This window comes from Dermacentor variabilis, chromosome 8 (genome assembly GCF_050947875.1).
Source record: "Dermacentor variabilis isolate Ectoservices chromosome 8, ASM5094787v1, whole genome shotgun sequence".
Lineage (NCBI taxonomy): Eukaryota > Metazoa > Arthropoda > Arachnida > Ixodida > Ixodidae > Dermacentor > Dermacentor variabilis.
The window spans coordinates 129,987,176-130,012,757 of NC_134575.1; the positions used below are offsets into that span (position 1 = coordinate 129,987,176).

General features: G+C 44.7%; 1 protein-coding gene across 4 annotated transcripts in view; it reads right to left on the reverse strand.

Annotated features, from left to right (window-relative positions):
- The window catches only part of LOC142590589 (monocarboxylate transporter 12-like), a 71,190-nt gene that overhangs the window by 18,677 nt on the left and 26,931 nt on the right, over positions 1-25,582 (reverse strand). Inside the window, exons 1-4 of one of the 4 annotated variants that reach the window (XM_075702897.1) lie at positions 18,725-19,005; positions 14,635-16,203; positions 11,181-11,408; positions 6,452-6,734 (exon numbers count right to left, since the gene is read on the reverse strand). In XM_075702897.1, coding sequence (XP_075559012.1) covers positions 6,452-6,734; positions 11,181-11,408; positions 14,635-15,852 — 1,729 coding nt within the window. In that variant the 5' untranslated portion in view covers positions 15,853-16,203; positions 18,725-19,005. Of the gene's footprint in view, positions 1-1,204; positions 1,509-6,451; positions 6,735-11,180; positions 11,409-14,634; positions 16,204-18,724; positions 19,006-25,582 lie in introns of those variants that run through there. The other 3 variants (XM_075702899.1, XM_075702898.1, XM_075702896.1) reach the window with 3 other exon arrangements.

A 25,582-nucleotide genomic window follows, 5' to 3' on the forward strand; every position in this document is an offset into this window, starting at 1 on the left:
GATGTTTTTCATAAAGCATGGTCGAGAGCGTTGTAATCGTGGCGCATTCGGGCGCACAGAGCGCGCTGTCATATGGTATTTTTTAAACTCCATGGGTTTTTGTTTTTCTCTAATAAAAACGGCCATGCTAAGTCTATCTTGTTGGAAGTGCCTGGGTTGGGCAATATTTGTGGAGCTCCACAACTTTCCTATTGACGTCTGAACGTTTCAAGCTATATTTAAAAATTTAATTCTCAAAGAAAGACGAGCAAAAAATGGTACTGTAAGTTCAGATAAATGCTAACAACATACATGCAATTTTTGTTCTGAAGAATGCATAAGTTTTTTTTCAAAATCTTGGTCCAAGTTAGCTGGGACACCCTGTATATACTGCGATAAAGGGACTGACAAGTGGACAGAACATGTTTTGAGATATTGGTGGAAAATGAAAAAGCATGACTTAGGTATAGTGATATAACTGAGCACTCTAATTGGCATAGAAAGTTGTGAAAAACAGTGTCACGCTAACATGAGGTGAAACCTATGTACAGTGCAATTTCAGTAGATTGAACCTCGATTTAAGGAACTATTTTCCCTTTTCCCAATCTTAGTTCCCTTGAAAGCTAGATATTTATTTTTGCAATTTATCAAAGTAGTTTCGTGAAGCGGTTTTGACTTAACAAAGCTTTCGGTCGTTTGAAGCATGTACTTGGAGCCTCTGTGTCAAGTAAAGCTTGGAAAGAACTGCAAGAATGTCAGCCGAAGCAGACGTCATCGTGTGCCAGGCACCCTTTCCCAAAATAAGTCTGAATGGGAAAAATGCCATTGTGTGAACGGGATAATTGGATTCCTCAAAGCGTGTGTGCAGGAGTGCAGTATACAGGAAACATTTCAGCACCATCTGTCGCGTTAGTAAAAAGAAACTTGTGAAGGCTGCAGCACGTGCGGTAGCTCTAAGTAATGGCGGCCAATTCTGAATGCCATGCGAAGGCGCCTGGTGTAACAGTAGCCAATCTCAAAGGCCACACTATTGTATGTTGAAGGTGCCAGAAGCAATTTTCGGAGCCAGAGACATGCACTGCCAGCCATGCTTTACCCCATGGCCAGCTCCTTCAGTGCAAGCAGGGGAGTGGGGGGTGAGCACGCAGTCAAGTGCGTGGTGGGGGGAGGGGGGCAATATTGCATAGAGTCAAAAATGTGCGTTTTGAGAAAAATGCAAAAAACAAACAGCACAAAATTTAATGAAAATTAACACATGTTTTGCACATTTACACACGTACATTCGTAATAACCACCAGGAATGTAGTCTAATTGTCTGCTGCTGTTTAAATGTTGTCTCTTCAGTGCCCCTTGAACACTGTTGGCCAAGGAATGACTCCGAGCACATTCTTTTTCTCTGCGTTTGTCCTTCTCAGCCATCCGTTTGTTGCTCATTGGGCTGGGATTCAGGCTGAGCTCGTTCAGGATTGCTGCCGATGTACTCCTGTTGCCTGCGTTGAATCGCATCACTGCCTCTGCCACAGCCGCTTCTACAGTGGATAGTGATGCATGGCGTTGCTTTGGTGCAAGTAACCAGATTATGGCATCAAGAATCTGGGCCTGTTGGGCACAGACTGTGATTAGCGACTTTATCATAGGGACTTTATCATAGCGACTTTATAGAAGAGGGGGCTGGCTGAGAATGAGAAGCTGGCATGCAGCTTCAATAAGTTTGAGGCCGCTGTCGTCGTGCTAGGCCGCTGCGGCATCAAACAAAAATAACACTTTTGTCGCGCGAAGTGAATAAATACTGCATGTTATTTCCCCTTTCATCGCACTCTCTCTGAGTTCCACTTTCAACAGGTAAGTGGGCGATCTCATGCTATTTCGGTTAAACAGTACGACTGTTTAGTACATACTTTTTCTGAGCTCCGGCCAACTACAGTTTAACAAGGTTTCACTGTACAACGAACGAGTTCACCGTCTGATCGCCGCTTACGTGCGGCGAGCTCCACGCAGACGCGATGTCCCCGCAATTGGAACATGAGAGCGTAAGTTTCACACTGAGCCCGTATTCTCGCTCACCTTTCTTGAACTCAACGTTGCCGCTATCACACGCTGTGCACTTTGTAAACCTCAAAAGCTGGTTTTGCAGATCCAAATTGACGATCGTGAATGCCGTCTCGTCCACTACACTGTCGACCACGCCGCTGTCTCGGTTAAAACAATCCGATTTCTGCTTCGTTGCTGCCATTGACACGATTTCTTGGAGTTTTTTCTCGGTTCGAATCCTGTTCTGCTCCCCAACGGAAGGCTGCAGCATCACCGTGTCACGGGGGATGCGGCCGCTGTCGGCTTCACAAGCTGGCGCACACGCTAGAACTACGCTGTTGTCGCCAACTTCGATGCCTTGTCCACTCGATGTAGCCTCTACATCGTCCTCACCGCATCTCAAGAGAAGTGCGACGACCTTTAATATTACCAACCATCGATTTCTTTCGCTTTTTGCCAATTTTGTTCACCGTATGAAACTTTCTCGCTGACTTGGGCATTGTTGCATTTCTCAGTCGCTGCACGCAGTTTTTCAAAATGGCGTCTCAGCGCGACGGCGGCGCACAGGCCAGCTCGCTTAGCTGACGACACCAGTCAGTTCCGCCAATCGGGTGGCGTGGTCTTCTCACGTGGGCTCGTTCAGCCAATAGGAAACAAATAATGTGCTTTTCTTTACTGATTTATTTTGCGCCATCCAATACGCGAAACTGAGCGGCAGTGGGGGGAAATTTAAGCAGGAAGGCAGCTCTTTCAAACGAGACTGAGATGATGGCGATAGGCAGCGTGAAACGGCAGCTGCGCGATGGGAAGAAAGGGCAGTCTTGGGGTTCATTTTGGCTGGAATTCAGCGAGAACTCATTGCGTCAATTATTATTTCGCCTAAAATACTGATTCTAGAAAAGAGAAACTTGGTAGATCGGTAGAAAAGTAGTTGTAGATTTCGAAAATAACACTTAGAAAATGTTTTTGTCTTTAAGACCTGTGTCCCCCCTCAAATGCGGCATCATGGTGGACTCAGTGTGACTTTGCAGTAGGCGCTTCCATGCTGATTGAATAAACGCAGAAAACGGGAAGACAGGTGGTAGACCAGGTTACACAAGTGTCTGGTTACACATACAACATGGAGGTATTTACATGGAGGAAGCTACGGCAGCTAGGCTAGAAGCGCGTACGAGGCGGCCATTTTTCAAATGCCGACGGCGATATGGTAACGCAGATTTAGGGTAGTGCTTGATTCTAATGCGCATGCAATTTTTGCACCCGTTTTATCGGAAAAAAGGAGCATGTTAGATTCAAGTAAATATGGTAGGTGCTGAGCCGTGCTCTTAATAGGGCTGCAGAAAATAGCACCTTGTTCCTCTCACCCCCTGCAAACCACTCACATACACACACACACACACACTAAAGCTAAGGGTGAGCCAAGATAGCTAGCGCTTCGATATGTGCAGCGTTTCTGCATGGCTAGTGCTGGAGGTTGCGTAAACTCAAGTTTCAGAGACGTGGTGAAGTGATAGGCATATATGCTCCCCATCACTTGTGCTTTTCATGCAAGTGAACAGTGAACACAGTGAACAGGCACGGTGGTCATCGAGTGAGATCTGTTCATATCATCCTATGCAAGTGACACCATGTTTCTTGATTTCAATAGAGCTAGTGTTTACTGCAAATTATTGCAGCCGATAAAACTACAAATCTTACTTCGTGTAGCTATCTAATACTTTGCTATCGTTATTAAGATTCACGGCTCTGTGCTACGTGCCACACGCAAGCTCGGGCAGCGTAAGCCACACCAATGCATTGCTCTCGGCGCAATCTACACTGTGTACACCGCCGCATGTAATCGCACAATTATGGCCCAACCTTCTTGCGTTAATTAGTTTACAAGTGCTTATGGACAAATGCTGTCCACCAGGAGCATTGTACTTCGTGGTAACTATGTTTACTGGTGAAAATGCAAAAGCTCAACTTAACGAAATTCATAACTTAACTAAGTTTTCTGCTTTAATTGCATCGAGGTTTCACGTCATAGTCGAAACCACTTACAACAATATTCAAGTGCTGCTAAATTTTTTGTTATAACCGATAAATCTTATAACCGGGTTGCATGAAGAAACGAAATCGAAATGGGGGATGCCATAGCTGTTCCAAGAATACTATAATGGCAGGGAGGTCAGTCCTCCTCCCCATCACCTTCCTCCATCCGGCTTTTGATTGTGTTGACTCGTTTAACTGTTTAACTCTGCTTCCTGCCTGTTCCAATCGTATATTATTAACAAGCCATGGCTGTCAGTGAATCAACTGCAAACTGGGGTCACAGGCGGCAAGTGACATAGGAGCTCCGCCGAGGCATCGCTTTGGTGGCTCCAAAAGGCACCTTTTAAAAAATGCGGAAAGGTTTGCCGCGGCAGCATCTCAGCTTGAGAAATCCAGAAGAAACACTGGGACGAGACCGCCACAAGCATCTCACCACGTACTTCCCACTGGCTTGCATGAGAAAACTGCATGTCAGCCTTGCTTGCTTTACGCGAAGCTTGCAGACATCCTTCTGCGAAGTGAAGCGGAAAGTCCCTCACGAAAACAAGCCCATGAGAAACTGAATTATCTAGAGGACCTCCTGCACGGACAATGTTGAGGTAGCCTGCCCTACCGCATCAGTGCTGCGGTCATGGCCGTCACTGTAGCTATTCGATGCAAGCATGTTCGTGACGATCGCCTCATCAGTTAGAAGCATTTAGTTTCTAAATCTATAGCAGTGCGCTTTCTTTTCATCGGCAATGTCGTGCATTGCCATTGATGCCGATGATCAGTGAGCAGATCAGCCATGTTCTGTTTTGGCGGCAAGTCAAACAAGGCTGAGACACTGCGTGGCCAGGAACGACTTCGACACAACAAACAAAGACAAGCACAAGCGACTTAATCCGTTAGAATAATTGCGCAGAATGAGGGCCCAGCGAGCAATTTAGGAGCAGCGCCGACAGAGGTGTCAGCGCAGTTGGGGCAGCCCATTCGTGTTTTGGAGGGTGGCGTGGCGCAGAGCAATGAGCGCAGCCCATTCATGTTCGGAAGGGCGACGACAGAGATGTGCGAGGCTGGCGTGCGTCTCTCATGGCATGCCAGCCTTGCGCGCCCCTCTGCCGTTCATGGAGAGCACGCGGCGGTAGTTGGGTTGGCGGGCAATCGTGCAGCGGTTCGAGTTTCACTTTTTCTTTTTTTCTCAAGGATTTCACATTCCATTACCTTTCTGCATGGGCACACAGCAGCCAGACCTCATTGTTATAACCGATAACGCGGCACTGGGACATTGTAGTAAGCGGGTTATTTCTCCATAGAAAACATACAAAAGTTCAACAGTGCAGCATCTTTTCACTGTTATAACAGAGATTGCGCCCGGGGTCTCCGAGGACAGACGCAGCAGCAGCTGTGTACGTGATGCACCATATAGAAAGAGAGAAGTGAATGCCCCAATTTTTCACACTGCTATGTGTAGCCATGCAGCATGGCGCGACTTGCGCATGACCCTGGAGATTGCGCTGAGGAGATCTCGGAAGTCGCGCCCTGCTGTGCCTTCCTGCGCGGCGTGCAGCAGTGAACTCATCAATCTTTTGCACTGCCGCGCGTCACCATGCAGCGTGGCACGGCTCGCACAGTCAAGCAAGTGCAAGAGAGAGAGAGAGAGAGGTCAGTGTAGAAGTGCGATAGTGAGCTGATGCTTATGCACAGGTGCGCAGCTACGCTCAGTGGTGAAAAAGACCAGTGCTGCTTGACGACGTATTTGACGCGAGGTCGCAGGAGTTTTTAACTGCTGTGGCGAACAAGTGCTGAACCCCGTGGAAAGCAATGTAATAGGTGTGCAATGGTCGGGTATTTTTCGATTTAGGAGATAAATCTAGTTTGTTGTATCCACTGGCAGGACATTTTCACTTCGTTAGAACAAGGTTTTAAATACATGAATCTCTATGGGGTTTCAAGGGGAACTCTCTTTACTTTGTTATATCCATTCTTGTGTTACATCCTATTTCATTATAACGAGATTCGAGTGTACCTCCTCGCTCACTGCATTTTTCAGCAAGAGGTCTGCCTTTCAGCTGTCCAAGGACTGTTTAAACTCAACAAATAAAGGGCACCATCTACTGCATGGTAGTGCAAGAAAGCTACAGGGTTCTTTTGTTTGCTCCATTCAGTTTACTGGTAGTGCTAAATGCACAAGGAAAACTCACGATGACGAACTGCTTCAAGAAATCTGCGCCTCCAGCGGCACAGATTACAGTGCAAGACTGAAGCGCACTCAAATTTATAACATACGGCAAACTGTCTGTGTAAGCATCAGAGATTATTAGAGTGCCGCTGTCATCACGAAAGTGGTCACACACGCAAGCTGATGCGACCCAGCACGGCACACCACGCATTCGTGGCACCACATGGCTGGAAGCTATACACGCACCTGCAATGGGGGGTCCCATGAGGCCAGCCACTCCCTGGATGAGCAAAAGGAGGCCATAGGCGCCCGTGAAGTTGTCCAGTGAGATGAGGTTCACCAGGATGACCGGCACCAGCGTGTAGTTGGCAGAGATGGCAAAGCCGTACACCGAGCTCAGCAGGGACAGGGCCATGTAGCTGCTCACCATGGGCAGCACCGCAATGGCCGCTCCGCTGATGGCCGTCAGCAGGCTGTAGAGCAGCGTGGGCTCCAGCCACGACTTGTCGCCCAGGTAGCCCACTATCACCTGCACAGGGGTGGCGGCAACAAAGTTTACGTGACTACTATGCCCGACCGAAGCGGCAGGTGGTTCACCCCAGTGAGTGAACAGCGCTACCCATGTCACCAGCAATGCTTCCGCGATTGCCGTTGTTGACAGGTAGTGTAACAGGTAGTGCACCAAGTAATAAACACTCAGTTGGAAGCCTGTTCTCATCTTCGTCACATTTACGTCTTTGTTGGCCTTTGTGTTAGTCTCTTACTAAAATTTGAGGGCTCGAGAATGAGCTAGTTGACATACCCAATGTTCCGTAAACAGAATGTGATCTATTGCAGACTTTTTCAGTAAGAGCTCCCTGTGCATTGCAATTGATCCCTTCAGTCACAAATTATGAGGGACTGTCAATAAATACATCAAAGTAGCACAATTTTACTTGATGGGTGCTGCGGACTTTACTAAAAAAATTCTAGGCGATAGGATTAGAAAAATCACAAAGGCTTCTGGACACTGGCCAAGTCAAAAGTTCATTGACGTTTTGGAACCCATACTGGGGTTCCTTGTCCACAATGCTGGAACATGAATTGACTTCCAACTTGTTCAGTGTCGAGAAGCCTTTGTCTTTTACCTAATATGATACCTGACCAGACGAGTTTTCGTTGAACCCCTGACACGGCGACAGGATGATACTCTGTGCAGTTTCCTGCAAGTCCTTGTCTTCCTACAATACTTAGGGTATGTGTGCACCTTGTTTTGCCATTACTGTGACAGTGGCCACCACCATTATATTCCCACATATCTTACACATGCCTGGCACCCCTGCAGATGAGTGCACACTTAATGCAGCGTAGTAGGAAGCGAAACAAGGTGAAGTCGGAACAGGGGAGGAAAGAGCGCAGTTGTGACTGAGACTCTTGTCCTGGCCCCTCCTTCACTTTGTCTCGTGTCCTATTACACTGCAATTATATCTGCCCTATTGGCAGGCGCTCTTGCCTGTCCGGGTCCAACTTAACCCTTTGATATTCCCATTTTCTTGTGTTACAGATTTTAAGTTCTTTAGAGTGACTTATTTTGAGAAAAAAAAAACAAGGAAATAAATTTTTACATAACAATAAAGCAAGAAAAAAATTATCTATGCAGTTTTACACATGGTTCATGGTTAAATCCATGGATAAATTGCCGCAATTTTTCACAAATGTCATAATACTCACACGGCTTATTGTCTTAAATAGGTTTGAGGCAACAAGGACTTGTACTTTGAAATATTCCATTTCATTCCAGCATTCCAGCCATTCCAGCAAAGGCAACGGTGCAGCAGTCGCCGGTCCACACCAAGGAGGTTAAAGAAAAACTACCTCCTTGGTCCAAACCCAAAGCAATGAAGAAGAGCCAGAAGAGTAGAAGTGACGTGGCTCACCAGAGAATAGAGCCGCAGGGACACGTGGCCACAGCGAAAGTGAGGCATGTCATATAAGCGCCCACAAGCAAGCTCAGTTATGTGCATTCGTCACGGAAATGAAACAAGTGAGAAATTTGCAGTAATCAAATGTTAGATATCTAGACTAATTCCATCAGTCCTTACGTGCCTCACAAAGAGAAAAAAAAAGAAAGAGAAAAGAAAAAAGACGGACGCGCGGCAGTATTGCCAATTTGCGTGCGCCCACCTCATAAAAAGTGATTGCAAGCCTGTGCGAGAGCCATGTGGGCAAGCATCACATGGTAGCGCCTTAGCTGACAGAAAACGAGATAGAAGTTTTCCAAATGACCTTGTCTGGACACAGCATGTGCTAAAATGACCATTATAGAGTGCACCAGCTGCAGGACTGCCTGCTCTTCATTTACTCAACACGAAACAAGCAAGCAATGGCCCCAACATGGTATTTAACTACATCCACAGTGAAATTCCACCGCTATTTGAAATTTCAGTACATTTAGGTAGAGGAGTCATGCACAGGGGACACTCCCATTTACCCAACGTTTGGTGCAGAGGCAAGAGTCAGGTGAACATGTGGCAGAAAGCGACACTGCTTGGACCAAAAACAAGAGTAGGAAACAAAAGACAATTCAACAGCCAAATTTTCTTGTGGGCATGAGGCTGGGCATGAGGCTCGAAGCCACAGAACCAAGCATATATCAAAGGCAACAAGAAGAAACCAGCAAGGACCGGACCACCAGAGACATATCCTTAAAAACTTATGCTGCAGCAGCAAAAATTAACAGGGAGAAAAGTAATAATAAATGTGACACCTAAGATTGGCATCACATCTAAATATCCTTCTCACGAATTCAACTGGAAGCCACCGCAGCAGCACAACAATGTGAAGATATGCAAAGTGGCCTCCAGCCACAACACGTCGGTTGCCTGCCATCACTGGAAAAATGTCAGGCAGTGATGGAAATACGATCAAACTGGCGTCGCACAAGCAGCGTGGAAAAATCGTCATAACTAATGCTCAACGTCAATGTTGAATATGTACAACTTACCAAAAACGAAAAGTACAATGGGGAGACTGCAATACGCATTGCACAGTGCACAAAAGAAAGGGGGGGGGGAACCATAAAAAAGAAACAAACTTAAAGAACAAGAAGCTCCTACCCTCATGCTGAGCTCCACTTTTCAGCATGCATCACATTGGCACAAATGCAAGTCAAAGATAACCAGAATTGTGAAAGTTTACATTTCGCATTTACGGTTAGCATACAGTCTGTTCAAACACTTGGTTGTAGAGTGCTGTCATAATAAATAACCACACTGATTATCGGGAGGATATCTTTCCCATATAGTAGTCGTTATGACTAGATATCCCAAAAAGGAAGTGTCAGTAGGTTATCTGTAGGTTAGTCCCTTCATAAACAGAGTGCGGCTGTACTCGGCAAACAGGCGCAAAGAAGAGCAGCTGTGAAGCTTGCTTTTTGGAGGAGTCAGCAACAAGACATGACCTACCAAGCAATCTGTCAGACAGTCTGCACAACTAGCAAAATTAACAGAAAGCCTTTACCTTCAAGTGCCAATACAGTCGCCGACAGATTTTTTGGACTCCAAAAATTCAAACATGCTCGATTATTCGGTCTGCTTCGCAGAACCGCCATTCTCCCCATAGACCATAATGTATAACAACTGCCGAAAGTTCGGACACCTTGCAACCTCTCGTCTGATTTTTCGGACACTCCTTGAGCCAACTCAATCAAGAACACCATGCACAGACTCTGACCAGTGCATGGTTCGACTTGCTGAACGCCATTTTTGTTTTGAATGGAGCCTCCTTGCTGCCCCACAAAGTGGCGCTACTGCAGATTCCCGCTCATCATCATCGTTTCTGCCTGGTTCGTGGCCACAGCAGTTCTGGTCTCAGCTTAGTAAGCCATGTCAAGACAATCCAGCAGCTGATTTGTTTCTTCGTGTACGATGCTGCGGGTAGGCCACGTTTTTCGTTTGTGCGACTGGTGTCGGCGAGACGGCATGGTGATGTTTGCGTTATGTGCTGTGTCGAGGTTGCAGTGATCTAACGCGGCATACGGAAACATCGCGTCAAGTGTCTAATGGCGCCGACAGTGCCTGTGCAGACTGCGCTGGGGAATGCCGGCAAGCGGATGCTGGGAGGCCTAGGATTTGTCGCCTTCCAATGTGCTCCCTACTAACGGCGAAAATGTTCTGCCGAGACCTGCGCAGTGGTTGCATTGCGATTCTGGACACCCGTTTCATTTGACAGTTTCACATCTGCTGACACTGCTGTACTGACATGCGAAGAATTTGACGACGGCAAGATCATTCGTCAGGTTTCTGCTGCACCGCCGGACGATGACTCCGAGTCGGAAGATGACGCACCATATGCTACACTGCCGTCGCATGCAGAGCGTGTACAAGCAGTGACTGTGCTTTCGGCTGCCTATAGTGACCGTACGACACTCTCAGAGATTCTGGCTTATCCGATTGCGCGTAAATGGAACAGCGTGCAACGGCACATTCACGATTTCTTCAAGCCTACTGCCGAGCCTGAATAAGTGGGTGGAAATAGAGGATTTCTTTTTTTCTTCTTAATCTGCTTTTTCGGACACCTGTTTATTTGGACATTTCCGCAGTCCCCGTGAGGTCTGAATAAACGGTTGGCGACTGTATAAGCACATGGGAACAAAGAAATTAATGTTTCTCAGCATCCAATGAATTTTGATTATGCTTCTTACATTTAGAACAAAAAGATTAAGTCTACCAACTGTAGGCAGTATATTTGGTTATCTATGCCATCTGTACTAACATTATGCTTGTTTTCAAAACTGCGCTATGAAGGGTGAGGAGAACCATCAGCAGATCAGAAGAGAATTATCATTTTTTTTTTTCACAATGGTGCTCTTAACAAAACTACTCTAATGTTAGCACTGTGGACAGTAACGTTTTGATTGCATAGTACAACACACACACTATTTTAAGAACTGGGTAAATTAAAGAGACCTAACAAGTGATCCGTGCCATCGACCCACCACGCCAAAGGTGTTGAGGATGCCAATGAAGGAGATGAGGTAGGAGGCCCGGTCCTTGTCAACACCCAGCTGGATGGCGCTGTCGGGCAGGTACATGTAGGGGTTGTCAACGCACGCGTTGAGCAGGAAGTTGGAGATACACAGTAGTGTGTAGCGGCCGTTGAGGAACAGCTTAACGTCCATAGAATCCTGCAGCACCTCCTTCAAGTCGCTCAGCCACTGGCACGTCTGCATTGTGTTTGAGGGGCACAGCGGTTGGCAGCTCGGTGAGAGAACACAACACTTGAGAGGTGCGTTCAGATAAGGACAATAATCACAGGAGTGTGTCCCACCTATATCTTGATTTCAACTTAATTTCAGCAAAAGTTTCAAACAAGATAGCAAAATTATTCCGTAAATCTAAAATACCGTGTATGCTCGTGTAATGGTCGAACCCATGTAAAAGCCGCGTCCAGAACTTCATAAAAAGAAAATCACCAAAAAATATATTTATGAATTACCCGCTGCACCCCTGATTTCTGAGAAGGTTAGCAGTGTTATCTGTTCTGCGGCGCGAGAATCCCGAAGCATTTCTTTTTTTAGTTGGCGGTGAAACAACACAGCAGCAATCGCTGGTCTGTGGAGTGTCACCGTTTATTCCAACCGGAAGATGACGTGCTACGGGAACAGCCAAGAATAGCCAGAGCCGGTACAAGCAAGTACTGCAGTTCAATAAAGGCGAATACCACCGAAAATATTTATGAAAAAAAAAAAGCCTTTTCTCCGTGTAATGGTTGCACCCCCGATTTTCACCCCAAATCTCGGGAATAAAACCTGTGGCCTTTACACGAGTATACACGGTAGCTTACTTTGCAACATAAGCCTCCAGTTTCAGAGTGAGAAAATTTTAACTGAAACATAGTGAAAAATGCACCATGAGCTATGACACAATATTTTGACTTTGAAAGAGCCTAAAAAGTAACCGCTTCTGAGCACACCTTACTCATACAATTACTTATGTGGAAATAATATAAACTCAGTTTATTGCACAAGCCAACTACACAAACAAAGTAAGACAGATTTAACTTTTGAAGACTCACAAAAAATGGGCCTTTTCTGGCATTTTTTTTTATGTGGGTTGTAGCAATGAAGTGCCATGGGAATTCTTTCTGTGCACACTTTGCTACATTCTGAACACACAACAAAATACATTTGGTCTCCCTTATGTACTGTGCCTTTGAATTTTGGCAGCAAACTTTGAACAATCGCAAGTGCATCCTGACCATGGCGCAAGACACCTTACTTCTACAGAGGGCATGGAAATAAGACCAGAGCAGATGACCAATGCATGCAAAGTTCAAATTGTATAGTCACTTATACAGGACTGAAAGAAGTAATGGAGAATGTGAATGCACTTTTTTTCAATATTTTGGAGGCGAATATTCTCAAAACACATTCTAGTCATGCGTTTCGCTAAGTGGATCTCATTGTGTTATTATCCAGCTTCATTTCTGCAATGTCAAAACGGGCACCAATGTTAATGATTCAGGCTTGAGTTACTGAATTTTAATCATTATATACTAACAAACTGAACAAACCAATTAGCCGTGCATGCAACATTCGACTATTCAAGAAATTCATTTCGAGATGCAGTATAGCTGCCACTATTTTTTCCAGCATTTATTCGTAGAAAAAGAAATTACATCATATAAAAGACCCAAAGCACAGCAAAATGTGTTCACATGAATGCTGATGATACTAGTGTCTAAACGATTTCCTTCAAAAATTGTTAAAAGGAAAAATGTGTTTGTGGGCACTTGTGTGCAACAGCTTATAGCATTTTTATGTGGTCCATTCTCTGGGAAATAAAGCATGGGACTGTCGCACAAGAATGCCTGTCCGAGCTAGTTTAATGAGTAGAGATGGGATGAAAAGCTACTGACTTGTTTCTTCTCTACTGAAGAGGGTTTTCAACAAAATGTGATTCTTATTAATGCTTATAGCATTGGCTGTTAAATCATAAATGCTACTGATGAAGTATGCAGCATGGTTTTGAATGTAGTCTAACAAGGGCATATTTAAATTTGAATGTGCATTGATGTACCAAAGGCCTCAAGGCATTTTGGGAAGACTTTTAATACCGTCGATTGTGTTTAATACAGCACACCATCAGATTCGTAACCAACATAATTAATGCATTTATTTCCTGATATTTTAGAAAAAGCATACGCACAAAGCTACTAAAATTAAAGCAGTCAAATGGATTACCAAACAGGCTATAACATGACATGACCTGCCCACATTTTTACATAAAATCATCATAAGAGTGCTTCTTTACATATAAACACACTGCCCATTTGCTGCAGCCAATACCTTACTATCAAGATCATACATTGAAACATCAATGTCACAGGCTACATCAATACACCTATAGGTAGTGCAATCACTGGCATGCAGCTTTATGCTGAATGTCATCAATTCAGGGAAATGATTTGCATAAGAAAAGGTGCCAAAACTGAGCTTTGAGATACAATGAAAACAATATCAACATACGAGTAAAACATACCAGCCATTCACAACTCTAGTGATACAACTATGTAGCCATCAAAGCAAATTACTAGAACCCTAGGAAGGTCATCTTCTGTAATAGTGGAACAACTAGACACAATGTAAAATGCTTTCTGAAAAGCCAGAAACACTGAATCAAATTGCAGGCCACTGTTGTAAGAATTGAAAATATTGTCAGGTCAATTCCCAACTGGGTGACACAACTGTACCTAAAAAATTTAAGATGGCAAATATATTTTAAAAATAATGCCTTCCAATTGTTTATTGTATACTAAAATATATTAGATGCCCTAGTATTTCTCAACAAACACTTGTGGGCATGCTTAACCTAAAGCTATAAGCATTATATATGTAACCATATCACTACCCATGATAATGTGGCCAGACACTAGGATCAATAATGTTGAGGAAAAAGCTTTGAGCAGCTGAGCATAACTGCTGTCTAGGGGCTGATCATTACTGTGATCACCGGCCTAATTCATGTTCACAGCAGGATGAAGGCCTCTCCAGACAATCTCCAATTACCCCTGTAATGTGTCAGCCGTCTTCCTGCAATTCCTGCTGTTCTGCATTTCATTACCACAAGTGCCATTTATGTTTACTGCACCTTTCTTATTCTAGTGATATTCTCTTTTATTTTAAGATGTACTACCTTGCTGGTAGTCCCTGAACGATGTAATGCTTCCAGGCTTTAATTAAATAATTAATTTTCTTACTGTAAGCGCTTTTTGGCTGTTGTGTGCTACAGGGCAAGACTTGAGACTGGGCGAGCTGATATTCCCTCACTAGTAAACTTGGAAGCCTGAAGGAACATTAGAGGACAAAAAGACAGCCATGGACAAGTGCTTTATTGTGGTCTTAAAGACCCCAACAAGTGAAGCGGAATGAAAACATGGCTCCCACTCACCTTGTCCTCTCCACTGATGGTCAACATGCTGTTGCGGTAGATGTCGGGGCAGCTCGATGCTCGGAGCCGATAGCGGCGGATGTTAAGCATGGCACCGCGGTATGTGAGGCTGCCCCGCTGGAGCCGCATGTTACGCAGGCACGCCGAGTCAGCCCGCTGCTGCAGACGGCGCTCGCCACCCCAGCCGTTCGGCCCGTCACGGCATCCCAGGGCGTTCGCTGTTGGGCCAGTCGCGGCACTGGCCTTTGAAGGTGGAAGCACAAAGTTGGGTGGCATGCTCTTGATGGTCGAGCTAGGGTCGATGGTGTTCCAGATATTGGGGTGCTGTACCAGAAGTGAGTTCAGGTGGCCCTTCTCCTTGTTGTAGTTCTCGGACAACACGTCCAGGGGCGCACCGCGCTGGTCCGTGATGTACGTCGGAAGCTGAATGAGCGAGCTGCAGAGCCTCTGGTCACTTCCTCCGGCAGAGGGCAGGGTCTTCTCTTGAGTGTCTGTGCCGTTCTCATCTTCGTCGTCATCGCCAAAGAGGTCGAGGTCTCTCATGAGGGCACCAGAAAGCACCATGTTGAGAAAGAAGCCAGCCAGAATGAGCAGCGTTCCCTGCCAGGCATATGTTTCGAGCAGGCGGATGGTCAGAGGAGCGAAGACGAACGTTCCAATGCCTGTGCCGCAGACAGCCAGACCAGTGGCTAGTGACCGTCGCCTCTCAAAGTAGTAGGCAACGCTTACGATGGACGTTACGTAGCAGAGGGCCAGGCCAAAGCCAGACACGCTGAACGTGAGAAAAAGAAACTCGAGGGACGTGCCAACGTAGGAAGCCACAAAGCCACTGGCAGCTAGAAGCGAGCCCACGATGCAGACGCGCCGGCAGCCATAGCGGTCGGTCAGTGATGACGCGATGGGGCCCGTGAGTAGTGGCATGCTCAGGTAGAGAGAGCCCACCCAAGCTGTCTTGCCCTTGCTCTGTTCAAAGTAGTCGATGAGGTCGACGAAGAGGATGCCGAACGACATGGAGACCCCGTCGGCGATTAGGTTGATCATGAAGGAGGCAAACACGACCACCCAGCCCCAGCCACCGTCTGGTGGCGTGGCACGGCGGCAGCGACCATCGCCCGATGACGATGACGACGACGAAGATGAAGACTGCACCGAACAACGCTGGTCTAGCAGTTGCTGGCCAGAAGGCACCTGAGACTTGGGCTCTGTGTCCACAGACATGCTGGTGCGACACACGGGGGCAAGAGTGTTGTTACAACTGGGGCCACGGGTGTCAGGTGGGTTTTGCACTCACTAGGCAGGGGGGTGGTCTCTGCACTACACTGGAGGGGTTCGAGTTTGGATTGTGGCTGCGTGCACAGGGCGGGTGAGGAGGAAATGACTAGCACGTGCTGCTGCTCTAGGTTCTTGCTGCTGTAGATTTCAGGCACTGATATTCCGAGCTGCTGCAGGAGGACCAATTTTGCCATGGGGCGTTGCAGAGCGTACGACTTGTTACTCAGGCGCAGGTGGTTGGGCGTCCAGACGTGCTGCTCTGGCGGTCTCTCTGATCTGCCGCTGATCCCATCAATTCTGTGAAAGAGGGACAACAACATGCCATTCAGCACATCCTTGAGGGACCAGTGCAATGAACTGGTGATTCAATCTTACCTTCCTTCAGATTTCTTTATAAAGGCCTATGGAAAATCACTGAGTCATGGTGATGTAAGTTTCAAAGCACACTGCACGCGCACTATAATGGAGGCCACTTAAATGGGGCACGGAAACTATCTAAATGAAGCCTTAAATGCCGAGTAGTATATATTATTAAACTATCTCGGCACAGCTACATCGCTGGTAAGTGTACAATTTTCTTGATGACAGCTTTTAAATAATAGCTATGCGGACAATACATGCAGTCGGTGGCTAGCAGATAGGACACATATACTGGACCACGGCCTCTTTTGAGATTTTTCGAGAAAACCACGGACATTGTTTCCCACAAGAATATTAGCAGTTTTGTCAGAAGGCAAAGCAGTGAAAGCGATGGCAAACTTTAGCATTGCTCTGACAGAGTCTCAGAAAGCTGCCACGAAGGAGCACCACCAGCAGTGTTGCAGGCGCCGCATTTCAGTGGTGCACAATATGAGAACAAAGAAAAGGCAGTGGCATTTGCCAGCATCCAAAGAAAGGATTACATGTGCAAAACGGCCAACTTTAGGCAACAATTACATTACAATGACAGAAAGATGACAATGACAACCATGGCTTCTGACAACATGCTTTCTTGCACCTAGAATTAAGGCACTGCAATTAATTTAACTCTGCTCAACTTCATATGTCTTTTTCACACCACTCAAAGTTGTAGGCAAAGAATAAATAAAGCAAATTAATGGGCTCTTTAATTAATCCTGGAGAGGTTTGTGTGGCATCAGTGCCTAGCAAGAAACTCCTTGTGGGTATGATGAAAAATTAAATGATATATACAGTGCATGAGACAGTTATGCCACATACACAACACATACTGCAAAACTCAACAAACTAACGTGTCTCAATGGGACCAGTGTAAAGTGCATTCATTGCACAAGATGCACAGGCAGCATTAGTCCATGGGCCAAGGATGTGTTTCTCCATTTCGTTACTGCAATAAACCCCTAGCAATATGTATATGCAATACATGACCTGCCAAACTCACCTTTTCTTCATGCTCAAGTAAGATGCGAGAAGAATATCAGCTACAACATGTTTTCTCTGCAATCGATATGCTATTTTCAAGAGTCTCAATAAAAACAATGCACACCTATGCACCCCAGGAGGTGCGTCATAGCTGGTTCTGGTCAACCAATTCAACACATTCTCCAATTATGCTTGCCACAATGCCTCATTGTTTGTGAACAGCTTGCTTGTTTTGCTTGTTTGATCTGCTTGCTTATATTATGCTGCCAAGGTATTTTGCCTGCTACAAATTAGAACGACGATTACTCTTTGGCATATCCTGTACTAAGGTATAGCATCTGTTGCTTTCAGTTTCGTGCTGTCGCATATGTAAAAACACAATGAGCTGTCGCCTGCAACACTTCAGCTTCATATCACAGCAATGGGCCATTGCATATTCGTTTTCGTCAGGAAGACAAGCAAAATGATTTGTCAAGGCCAAAGTGCAGACACTGGCTCCTCGATAGTGAAACACAGCTATGGCGCTTGTACAACACATATAGCAACAATCGAACATAAAGCAAGCAACCACTGAGGTCAAGGAACTTTAGTAAAGACTAAGAAAACATCACTGAACAAAAGAATAAGATTTTCTGATAGGTTCTAAAGAGATGTGAGTGGTTGAACACACACAATCGTCTCTCTAGAATAGTTCGTCTTAACTCGCCGTCAAACTTTGCCCAAGTTTTTGTGTTTCCTTAGATTGAAACTGGATATTTAGTGCGCGTTCATACTGCTCCTTATAACCATTCTTTTTTTCAGCATATCTCTTGCACCTGCCTGATATTCAGGACCACAAAAAGTTGACTGGCTTCCACTAGGCTAAAAAAAAAAAAGAAAAGCTATAGAATTAGAAGCATTACAGTCAGAAAATAATCGTGATGACAAGTAACAAAAACCAGGGCGGAGAATTGTTATAAGGTAGTTGGCTTCGTTTGGTGGTTACCTGAACATATACTAATCCCCTTAATGTACACCCGTGGCCTTTTGAAGCTGTGCGCGTCAGGTGCATATTCACATCGCATTCGGACCACGTCTTTCTCGAGACTCCCCAAATACAGCGCTTCAGTTCAAAAGCAAGCGAAATGCATAGATGAACACACATATGAACTACACAAATTAAATGAGACTAGCTCTCTTTCATTACTCCCTCTACATTGATTGGACTGCCAACTGTACACAACCAGTTGCACAGTCAACATTCCGACTGCATTACCTATACCAGTCTTGGATCCTTCATATCCTTTACCGACCAATGTCTGCTCTTAATGCATTAAATGGTTAAGAACTGATATGATAATCTGATGGCTAACCTATTCCATCATCCTCTTCTCTCCTTCGTGATACGAAACAGACAATAAATTGAAATGCTGCTGCAAAAGTCCATGAGGTAACTCACCTTCTAAAGTATAATGCAGTCCGAACTGAAGAAATTATTGAATAAGGAGTCCAGTCGCAAGGAACAGTCAACCAGCCTTCAAAGCTCTAAAGGCAACACGGCGCAGCAAGATGCACTGCGGAATCACAACCACCTGCACTCACACTCCATGGCAACTACAGACGGCGGTCACGCACAGCTCATGCCAACAACTGGCACGACCGCCGCATTCAGGAGCCAGGACACACACTGATGACAACCTTACGATGGGCTCTTTCGACACAGAGGGGCATTTTCCGGAATCGAGTGCACAGATAAGGCATTCCCTTTGTTCTCCACTAAAGATAAGTGACGCAACTCAAGGACCCTGCAACGCATACACTCGCAGGAGCTGGAGGACGGTGTCTCGCAGACAGCGATAAGAAAAAGGAGAGTCCCTGCCCTGATATTGTAGACCAAGAAGCGGCACTTTCCATAAGAGTTAAAAGTACTCAACGAATCTTTTGAAGAAGCAAACAACACAAGGTATGAATCAATGCAGTGAATGCCCGGAGATGGTGTTTTGGAGGTATAAAGGTAGTGCAAAGTGTACTTGACAAGAGTCGCAAGAGACACCCAAGACAGTTTGATTCCTCCTCATCATCATCATCAGCCTGATTTATGTCCACTGCAGGACGAAGGCCTCTCCCCGCAATCTCCAATTACCAATAACTGCATCAATGAGCAATCAGTCTATCACTATATCACCAACATTTGCACCTTATTGTTATCGGACACAAGTACCAAGCACATTGACAGCACCAACTTGTTTCATGATGTATTTGTCACTGCAGGTTTACAGAATGAACACTTAGATGCGAAATTCATATTAATTTGTCTAACCTTTCTTTCTCCTCTTTTTATATATGTTTTAAATTTACAGTCGGTAGAATTGGTAACACAAGACACTAATCAGAGCTTTCAAGTGCCCATAAGGTGCCGAAATTGGCTCATTGTAACTGCCACAACATCAGCATTTGTTTAACCACTACAGCCCAACTGACTTTGTTCTACACCATATATTTTACCTGTAATGCTTTATGAGCAACATCAACATACAATATGCCAACTGTTTTGGCACCAAGCCATACAAAATTTCTTGATATCCCTTATTTAGCATCAGTTTTGACAAATATATACTCAAAGTTACTGGCAGAATGCCACTGCTGCACCAGTTATTTGTTACACACTGGTTTTTCCTTGGAAAGCATTAAGTGAAACATACGAAGGCATTTTCATACACAATTGAGCATGCATTTCAAAGTCGTGCTAGGCCTGACATTTTTGACAAAGTAGTATGCCTTTGTTTAATTTCTGGCTTCAATCTTGCAGTAGCAAGATGCCAACCAACCAACCCACCAGCCCGCAGCCCCCCCCCCCCCCCCCCTCCATCTCCTCCACTAAAGTTCATCATAAGACAGGGGCGTTCAAAGAGTGATATTTCTTAACGCAAATACAACTTTCAGAAAAGAAGATTGCATATCCGATCAAGCACCATATAATTTCTAATTCTTAAGAAAAGCAAAATATAAAGCTTGCCTGCAACCCATTTGGTTAAAATTGGCTTAGTTACACCCTGTGACATATGCATACAATACCATTCGCAAGTGCACATCCAATTAACTGAGAACCTTGTAAATGACAAACTACTGTCAGTTAGTTACCTAGCACACAATAACATCACAGTAATGGCACAAGGTGACATCACCTCAGCAGATGCATGTAGTACTGCTCTGTTCATCAAAGGAGACTGATGCAATACTACAGCAGTACAAAACTGTTTTAAAGCAATGCAAACATGGGGAAACCAAAAACATCGATTTGATTTGCCTAAAGGCAAGGTATTCCTACAGGATGAATGAAAATTGTTCAGCAGGAGTTATATGCTTTATCATCAATGGATGCTGTCCGACTAATGCCTCTGCACGCCAGCCACGGCTCCCTAGCTGCAGAATAATTCAGAACAATCCCCACTGGCATCGGTCTACCTAGCTCCCACAAGGCTCCAGTAAGTGTTATAATGCATTATAATCAATAATCAAACACAAATATTTGACAACTTGAAGTTTTGCATTTTCAAATAAAATGCGAATCACATAGCAAAGACTATTTGTGGTTGAACTTCGAATAATTGCACGCCCCTACAAAAAAGAAAAATTTAGAATTTTCCTTTCTTGATCAGTTAGTTGTCACATAAACATGATGGTCACTGCCTGAGTTGTGTTGCAAAAAATGTCAGTTCCTGCCTGCACTGTTTTTAGTAACCCTTCAAGTACCCAAGGCATTTCAGTAGTCAGTATCAAAAAGTGAAGTAGTTAGGAAACACAGCTCCATGCACTGCAGGCACTTCAATGTTTGTGCTTTTATACTTTCGTCTGTATTTGCCAAGTGCTGAAGGACCTCGATGATTGAATGTCTATATGACAGCACACTTCACACAATGACATGTGTATTTGCCGACACAAGTTTATGGAATGCAGGAAAGTGGGAAAAATTCCAAACAATTTCGTAGCTGGAGCATGGAGCTCAAAAGTAGGAGATGTACTGCATAACTGCATGACATGTTGGTTCCATGCCTAGGCCGAAGATTATTTGGTTTTTTTTATTGCACTTACAAAAAAAAAAAAAATCTTAAAGACAGCAGATTTCAATTCCTCAAGCTCTCAACTGTAACGAAGTCACCAGTTATTCCTCGGAATGCCCCAAAACGTTTTGAAAAAAACTTGCAGTCCAGTGAAAGGCCTCAAACTCTACACACTGACACAGCACCCACCTAAGTATAACAGAACCGATAAACCAAGCAAACTGTCTCAAGCCTTAACTACCATCACAGAAAAGCTTTCTTAGCAAGAGAATATGAACGTATTTAGACACGTGACTACATATGAAAATAAATTTTGTATTTGGAGCATGGGTGGAGATCATATATATATATATATATATATATATATATATATATATATATATATATACACATATATATATAAGTCAAAATGCATGAGCCATCAGGGACAAACCAAGGTTTTTCCCAAGTGATTTACTCCGACAAACAGCAGAACCTGTGAAGCATTCAGGGGTTGAAAATACAAGATAATATTTTACCTCATAAATTTATGTAACCCTACTGAGTAAAAGATATGCTCAGCAGTTATCTCTTATACAGCAACACACCGCTCCAACATGATTCCAACAGTTGCATAAAGCATTCAGAGAACCTGTCAATCACAAGTACCCAATACACTTAAATAGCGACTGTGCTAACCCGCCTCATTGAACAATTACTTTCGGAACTGACTGTTTTGGCATGCCATCCTCACCAGTTGCCAAAGGAGAGGGCATAAAAGGTACTCTTACACCTCTATGGAGGCGATAAGACTTGTGCAACCTGCGCAGACAAGTTTAGCGCTGGTCCACACCGACTTGCACCGAAGCCTTTGGGCATGTATTATGTGCAGTGTCTCCTTTCCAATTTCCTTCCCACTCTTCAAACTCACCTTCTCTGCAGCACTTGGTGTGGAGTAGCAAGCTGGATTTTCTGCACTGGCGGACCTCCCTGGTTGACATCTGTGCCTTTGCTCTTTCATTGCACAAATGTAAGAGGAAGGGCACCCGAGGCCATCAAAACGACTCAAAACGGTCGTCGCCGAGCACTACTTGACCGATAAGGGCAAAAAGGGTTTTCGCTCGTAATGCAAAGTGCATAGCAGGCAAAAAAAAGAAAGAAAAAAGAAAAGCAAGGTTCCAGGAATGGCAAGTGAACATTCTGGAGTGTGCAAACAAAGCTCGCTATCTGTTCCCTACTCCAGTTTGCACACTACAAGGGTTATTTTACTGTAGCAAAGGAAAGAAGAGTGATGGTAAATATGTGGCATTTGTTCAGCGCACCTCATTGTGTACTTCACTACTCTTCATATCACTTAGCCAAGGCCAAATGCAGCGTCAAGGAGTGACACTAAAAATCAAGCGCTCAGTCAACTTCTTTTTCACCATGAACTGGAACCATTAGCAGCCGTACAACGTCGAATTGCGAGAAGAAGAAATGGCAGGATATGTGCGGCCTAAGAAGCTACAAAACTTCCCGAGATTACTGGCAAGAGGGTTTGTGCCTATGAAGCAGAATGGTAACACTGCCTTTTTTTAACTGTGCTTATCACTGTGGTTCCATTTCTTTTTTCACCATACCACTATCAGTACTACGTAACATGTGAAGCACTTATTGCAATGAGCACAGTTGCAGAATTGTCCATTAACATTTAAAATAATTAGCACACACAAATTTTGCACAGTACAATACAGAAGGCCCAAAGGAATGAATGAACAAGACAAAGTAACTCAAGCAATGTGCCACTGTTAGTGCAAGTTATAAACCCGCACCTACCATGCACAAGGAGTGTCTCATCACATTGTGGACACTTCACACATGTAGGATCAACATGGAATTGCAGCCTTCCTTATAGAAATTCTAAGTCAGGGATAAATAACCTGAAGCTGAAACTTTCGAAGGTTGTGAACCTCCCATACTCTCTCTCCAAGGCAATGTCGGAACTATGCTGGAATAATGGTTAAAAAATTGTTTGTGATGTTTATAGCCATAGAGGTTACTGATGCATGGACCGTCTCACATTTTATTGATTTCTTTGGGGTCTAACATCCCAGAGCAATATGAGGGGTCTATGAGAGGCACCATAGACAAGGGCTGCCAAGCAGTCTTGAACGTGGCTCGGCGTTGCTTACTCGGCACCCAGTGCTTGGTAAAATGTGGCTCTGCATCTCACCACAATAGGGAATCAAGCCCACAACCTTGTGCTCAACAACAGGATGCCACAGTCACTAAAACATTGCGGCAAGCATGACACATCTGAAAGATGCCAAGTGCTCTCCTAAATGTCTTTCTCTATAGTCCACATCAATCAACTGATTGATCGGTTGTTTGATTGACTGTTATTTTTTTTCCCCTCAGACGATACAAGTTAAAAAAGGGAGGGCCAGAAAAAAAAAATGCCTCAGTCTGACAAAGCCCTGGTCAGGGCAGTAACCTATATGCCTTGGAGCAATGTGAATTGGGAAGCCATTTAAAATGGGCCGAGAGACTTGACGCAATTGCATACGCACTTGGTCCAGCTGTGTTGGCATTGTTTGATGCCAGAAACCATTAAGGCGAGGTGCTATATTTACCTCAGACCAACCCCCTAACCACCCAGCCTGTTGCAACCTTGAACTTGGCCTGTCCACAGAGAATGCAATCAATTCAAGGCCCTTCCTTTGTTTGTTTTCCCATCGTCGCACTTCTTCCAGGCCTGTATGCGCTTGAGCGATCCCACCCAGATTAAGATGGGAAGTAGAGGGGGAGGGGACACTTGGGCATTTGCATGTGCCCCCTATTTTTCGTGTTGTAACCAGTAAGAAGCGCAATAAAGAGAAACAAGTGAAACATCCCCCTGCACAAGGCAGCAAAGGCGGCAGGTTGTTTGGTTGCCGCACAGGTAAGCAGCAGCCATTTGGCAAGCTGCCAGGTAGGGGAAGACCCCACAAAAACGGCTCCTCCGGTCAGAAGAGGAGCTGCACGTGTGTTCCGCTTTTATATGCATCTGGGAGACAGCTTGCATTCGGAAGGGGACAACGGAAACCTAGCGAGACTCGCAGCAAACATGACAACAACAAAAGGAAAACAAAAAGAACAGAGTTGTTTACCTTTGGAAGCAGCTGCGCAATAGAAACAGTGCACAACAGCAGCACAAGCGTAGGGCCTAACCTCTAAAAGCCTTCAAGACGGCAGTGTCTTCAATGTGCCACTTAATTGACCACAGACATGGGCAAGTTTCATTTTAGCGTGGACCGGAGAAACTTTTTCCAATTTCAAGTGCTGGTAGCACTTTTGCGCAGGTGCCTCAATTTGTTGTTAGACAAACCAATGAAAGGGGTTAGCGCTACGTCAACAACTCTTCACAAGCATGGCATGATTCACAAACATGGCAGGACAACACAAGGGAGACAATGAAATGCAACATACCAAATGCTTTATTTTTTGTGAGAGTGCACATATATATACACATAAGAGTTGCTTCTTTTGATGTGATTTCATCTACAGTATTCCGACGAGATTTCTACTCCCACAAAGAAAAAAAAAATGTATAAACCTCAAAAGCAGATACCCGTATATACAATCTATTTCATGAAAAATACACACTTTCACAGTCTGTGTTTCTTCATACCCATTCTGCCATCCACTCACATTCATAAGAGTGTGGCAACACAGCACAAGAAAAAAGTGAAATGTTCCAAGATGAATTAGCGGCTTCTGGCTGTTAGCATGTCTCTTTACTTCACATAGAGTGTGTGCTTAACCCTGCACTATATTCAAAAATTAAAGTTCATGCTTACATTTTAAAGTTTAACAGTAACTGCATATCTGAGCAGTTAATTCCCAGCAGCCAATGCAAACCTTAAGATTAATCACTTTCGCGCACTGAAGGGCTCAACCGTCTCTTAATCACAAATAATGAGTGCAGCCGAAAATGACTGCCATGCTGCCTCACAGCCAACATGGGTTCAATGCGCACACAACATGTTTTGAATTAAAATTGTTAATTTTTAGCGTTCAAACACATAAACAACATGCCTGCCAGCCTGCAAACTTAAATTTTGTTAAAAAATTTTGCGGAGGGGCATGGATGGAGAGCTTTCCTTTTTCGGGGGGGGGGGGGGGGGAGGGGGGCGGGCCTGACTAGCTTTCTGAACCCCATTTATGTTTCTTCCACTTGAAGAAACTTCATGTCACGTCGAAGAATCGCGCGCTGAAGTGACGGCGTTATACAAGTATATACAAGGCCTCATAGTACC